General features: G+C 44.7%; 1 protein-coding gene across 1 annotated transcript in view; it reads right to left on the reverse strand.

Moving 5' to 3' along the window:
* The window catches only part of LOC143041550 (homeobox protein onecut-like), a 286,919-nt gene that overhangs the window by 672 nt on the left and 281,247 nt on the right, over window positions 1–5,000 (reverse strand). The window contains exon 5 of the mRNA XM_076213549.1: window positions 1–2,309. This exon is cut by the window's left edge and continues 672 nt beyond it. Coding sequence (XP_076069664.1) covers window positions 2,049–2,309 — 261 coding nt within the window. The 3' untranslated portion in view covers window positions 1–2,048. The remainder of the gene's footprint in view (window positions 2,310–5,000) is intronic.

Raw genomic sequence — 5,000 nt, forward strand, 5'->3', positions numbered from 1 at the left:
AGAGGTGCAGGACAGGCTACAAAATAAGTAAAGATAAAATAATAAAACCATATGACTAATACCATTTGGTGTACCAGAAACTAACCCCCATCCATAAAAAAGAAGAAGAAAAGACGGAGTAGCGAGGTGGTTAAAGTGATAGTATCAATAAAATGAAAAAGAAATATACACATATAAAAACTAAGGAATCATATACCTCCCCCTACCCTCGTCCCCTTTTTCGTGATACCTTTTTACTCTCTTGGGCATCCTTGTACTTATCACAAAAAGACAAGCAGCTCGAACCTAGGTTGACTGGGAGGCACACAGACACTGCAAGATATTATTATACCGACTCTTTTTATGTAAAAAAAAAAGAACGACTTTGGGTCCTCAGAACTGCTTGAGGTTTAAGGAGGGAAATCTCTCAGCAAACCAATCAATCGATCAGTCAAACGCTCGTGGTTGTAAGCTACAAAAATAGTCCTATATGTAATAAATAGCATCAACAAGTAAACCAACCGTGACTATCGGTTTCACTATCAATATCATAAGTTAGCAATAAATTATTAGCAAAGTAGACAGAAAAAAACATCACTTAAGTACATGGTGTTGCGAGTCTTTGGCAGAAACTTTTGGAATGCAAAGTTATCATTATTAGTATTTGGGAATGTCATTCGTTCTTTTCTCTTTCAAAGTAAACTGACTAGTTAAGGTTGCTGTTTGATTGCTAGCATTAATGGCAAAAAAACTGACTAGGCAACGTGTAAAAAAATGGGAATTCACCTATTTTTTCTTTCTTTGGATACAATGGTCAATGACTTGTTTGTGGCAGGACACGTTCTTCAGGGGGTCCAGCCTAGGGGTCGGTCCTCCTGAGGGTCCTGCCAGTTTACGTCCTGACAGATTCTTGTGTGACTAGACAATGTATCAAGACACGTGGCGTGTGAGGTGAGCCCCAGTGGACGCACCCACACGCACGCAGCAGCACATTTGTTTTGTATTGGCTGGCGACTTACAAAATAAATACGAACCCAATGGTAATGACTTACATCATAAATAAGAAAATAATAAATACTGTAAACTTAGACTAGAAGCCATGAATATTAAGGACTACACTCAGCTTCTCGGCGTGACTAGCGAATGTCGCAGTGGGTGAGATCATATCAATCGTCACTCATCATCAACATCGTCTTCAGTTTCTCCTTTTTTCCAACTTGTCATCTCCATCATCACCTTCACTTTCATCATCATCATCATCATCATCATCATCATCATCATCATCATCATCATCATCATCATCATCATCATCACCATCACCATCATCATCATCATCATCATCATCATCATCATCATCATCATCATCATCATCATCATCATCATCATCATCATCATCATCATCATCATCATCATCATCATCATCATCATTATCACCACCATCATCATCATCATCATCATCATCATCATCATAATCGTTATTTTCACCTTTCTTCACTTTATTTCATCATCGAGGCGATAACTATAGTCGTGGAGTTCGACAGTCCGCGCGCACCGAGTTTTGTTTTCCATTTTTTGTCTTCTTCAATGTCTCCTCCTCCTTATGGATGTGACCTTACGTGACCTGGTAGAAGGGGCGGGCGGGCGGGCGGGCAGAAGTGGGCTGACATGGGCTGGAGCGGGGGGAGGGGGCGGGGGTAATGCTCTCCCCCCAAGGCGTGGCTTGTACTGTGTGGCAAGGAAGGGCAGCCCCCGCACCCCTCCTCCCCGACCGACCGCCCCCCGTCCGCCCGCTTGTGCATGGGCGCCGCTGGGGCAGTTGTGTATGTTGTGGGCAGTGGGTGCAAGTTTCCAGCCCACCGCCCAAGATGTATTGCTGGAGGGGTATACAGTATGTGTGTGTATGACATCGAGACGCAGCAGCAGCAGCGTGAGGGCCCCCATCCCCTCTTTCTCCTTTTTCTCCTCTTTTTCTTCCTCTTACTCCTCCTCCTCCTCCTCCTCCGCTCCTCCCTCCTCACCCCCTTTCACTGCTGCTGAGAGGGCGCTAGGTAGAGCACCTGCGCAGGCTGTCACAAGGTGTCGTGGTCGTCAAGAGAGTGTGACATCATGGTGTTTGTCTGCTGTTGCATCTGCGGCACTTGCGACACGTGCACGAGTGTGGTTGCCCCCTGTGTGGAAGTGACTGTCTTGTTACTGATCTCGGTGTCGTCCTTCCACTTGTCCATGGACCGGCGGCGCGCGTTCATGAAGAAGTTGCCCACTGTTGAAGGTTCGAGCCCCAGCTGCCGCGCAATCGTCACCTGCATCTCCTTGCTCGGTCGCTTGGTCTCCTGTAAGAACAATGAGGATGTCAGAAAACGGTGTGCAGACCAAACAAATCACAATAACATATAGAATTAACACAAACATGCAATATTTTACTGGTGATTCACTGGTCTAATGGGTCCTAAAACAACACATAATGGAACACTTTCATAAACTTTTAATATGTAACCAGAGGCCAATTGGCCCTAAAACAATATATCATGAAACACCTAAGTAAACATTGAATAGGTAGTCAGATGTCCAATTGACTCCAAAACAACTAATCATGAAATACCTTAATCAACTTTTGATAGGTAATCAAGGGTTCAAGTACCCATAGAAGAACTTATCATGAGATACTATTAAATTTTCACTTTATGTTAACGGGTCTAATTGACCCTAATCATGAAACGCTTTTGATTTAATTCTCAATGGGTAATCAAGGGCACAATGTGCCATCGGACAACTTAGCATCAAACACCTCAATATTCAAACTCTCAATAAGAAATCAGGGGTCTAGTGAATCCCCAGAATGTCAGGTATCTACTCCCCTGTGAGCCCACAACGCACAAAACACGAGCGCAAAACAGGGCGGCAGTTGGCTTTGGGGGGGGGGGGCAGCAACACAGCACCATCACGACGGCACAAGCGACGCCAGTGGGTGATGTGCTGTGTTATGCTAAGCCCTGACTATGAGAGCGGGACATGGAAGATGCAGTTCCAAGGGAAGAGAAGACGAATGAATTAAAACGAAGAGACATAAAACTTTGAATGACACGGTCGAAGAGTACAAAGGAGAGGGTGACAGAACCAAGTGACATGGAAGGAAGAAGGAAGGAAGGGGAAGGCTCAAGAGGGGAAAGGGGAGGAGGACAAAGAGGGGCAGGAGGAGAAAGAGTGTGGTGAGGAGAAATATAAGGGAGGAGGAGAGTAGGTAAAGGAAATGGGTAGTGAGGAGGAGGAGGAGGAGGAGGCGTGAAAAGGTTAACAGTGAAACAGGACGGGTAATGGGAGTAAAAAGCAGCAGCAGAAGTGCAGAAGGAAGAAATTTAGGCATAATCAGTAGATAAGAAAGATAAATAGAAAGAAAAACAAAGAGATCATATAATAATGTGGAGGAGGTGACAGGAGGGGGAAGGAGGAGGTATGGAGGTGGAAAGTTTAGAGGAAGAGAAGATGAGAAGGAAAAAGATGGGCATGAAAGGAGGAGGAGGAGGAAGAGGAGGAGGAGGAGGAGGAGGAGGAGGAGGAGGAGGAGGAGGAGGAGGAGGACGAGGACAAGGAAGGAAAGGTGAAGGTCCTGGAAGCAAAAGATGGACAGATAAAAAGACTCGAAGAAAAGAGAAATAATGAGACATTCGAAAGATGAAGACTGGAAAGAATGAGGAGGGAAGGAGGTGGAAGAGGAGAAGGGGAAAGAGGAGAGGAGTTGGGTTGTACTGTAATGTGTATATCGTCTCGATGAAAGAGAAGCTCCTGAGAGATGGATCCAGAAGCTGTGGTTTATCCTGCGCACAAGAACGACTTCTACTGGTCAGGTACGCTCGGTAACAACGCTTCATTGTTATTGACCTTTGTTCTAGCTAGTTCCAGATCATTTCAATAAGCTAAGGGATTGATTCGGAACCAGACGGGATTCTTGTCCACATCTCAGATGATTAAAATCGTCTGGAATAAAGCAGAACAAAGATGCATTAAGAGCGTCACTGTCTTGAAGAGGTCAACATGTTAATCTAACCCGCATGTCGTCAATGCGTTTGTCGACATCGTTCCTTTCCATTCCCTACTCAATGCATCGCTAACAATGGGTAACGTAAAGAGTCAACCTTTTTGCAATTGGGAAGGTTTGTGCACATTTCTAAACAAAATAATCAGACTCTGTGAGAGAGATATACAGATAGATAAACAAAGAGAGAGAGAGAGAGAGAGAGAGAGAGAGAGAGAGAGAGAGAGAGAGAGAGAGAGAGAGAGAGAGAGAGAGAGAGAGAGAGAGAGAGAGAGAGAGAGAGAGAGAGAGAGAGAGAAACAAATCAGTACATAAACGTCACACACTTTCAAAACAATGAGCCTGAAGATGGTCTACAGCGAAGGCTGAAACGTGGCAACAACCTACGGTCAATTACTCAGCAGATTACCAGCCCAACATCGTAAGCTAATAATAAAAATTGTAAATTTAAATGAAAAGATAAGGAACGCAGAAACAGCAGTATCATTTGATCTTGTCTATCTACAAGAAAATATTCTTCCTGGTTACACTAATATTACACACACACACACACACACACACACACACAGACACACACACACGGCTCGGTGGCGGATTGGTAAGGCACTGGCCTCACAAGCCAGAGAACCAGGGTTCGATTCCCCGGCCGGGCGGAGATAAGTTGGGTTTGTCTCCTTTCACGTGTAACCCCTGTTCACCTAGCAGTGAGTAGGTACGGGACGTTAGTCAAGGAGTTGTGACCTTGCTGTCCCGGTGTGTGGTGTGTGAGTGGTCTCAGACCTACCCAGAGATCGGCAAATAATGAGCTCTGAGCTCACTGCCCAAGGGTGGTGTCTGGCTGTCTCGACAGAGACTGCAGCAGATCCGAGGTGAATACACACACACACACACACACACACACACACACACACACACACACACACACACACACATATATATATATGTTATATATATATTTATATATATATATATATATATTTATGTATATATA

This window comes from Oratosquilla oratoria, chromosome 31 (genome assembly GCF_046742065.1).
Source record: "Oratosquilla oratoria isolate Oo_2021 chromosome 31, ASM4674206v1, whole genome shotgun sequence".
In the NCBI taxonomy this organism is placed as follows: Eukaryota; Metazoa; Arthropoda; class Malacostraca; order Stomatopoda; family Squillidae; genus Oratosquilla; species Oratosquilla oratoria.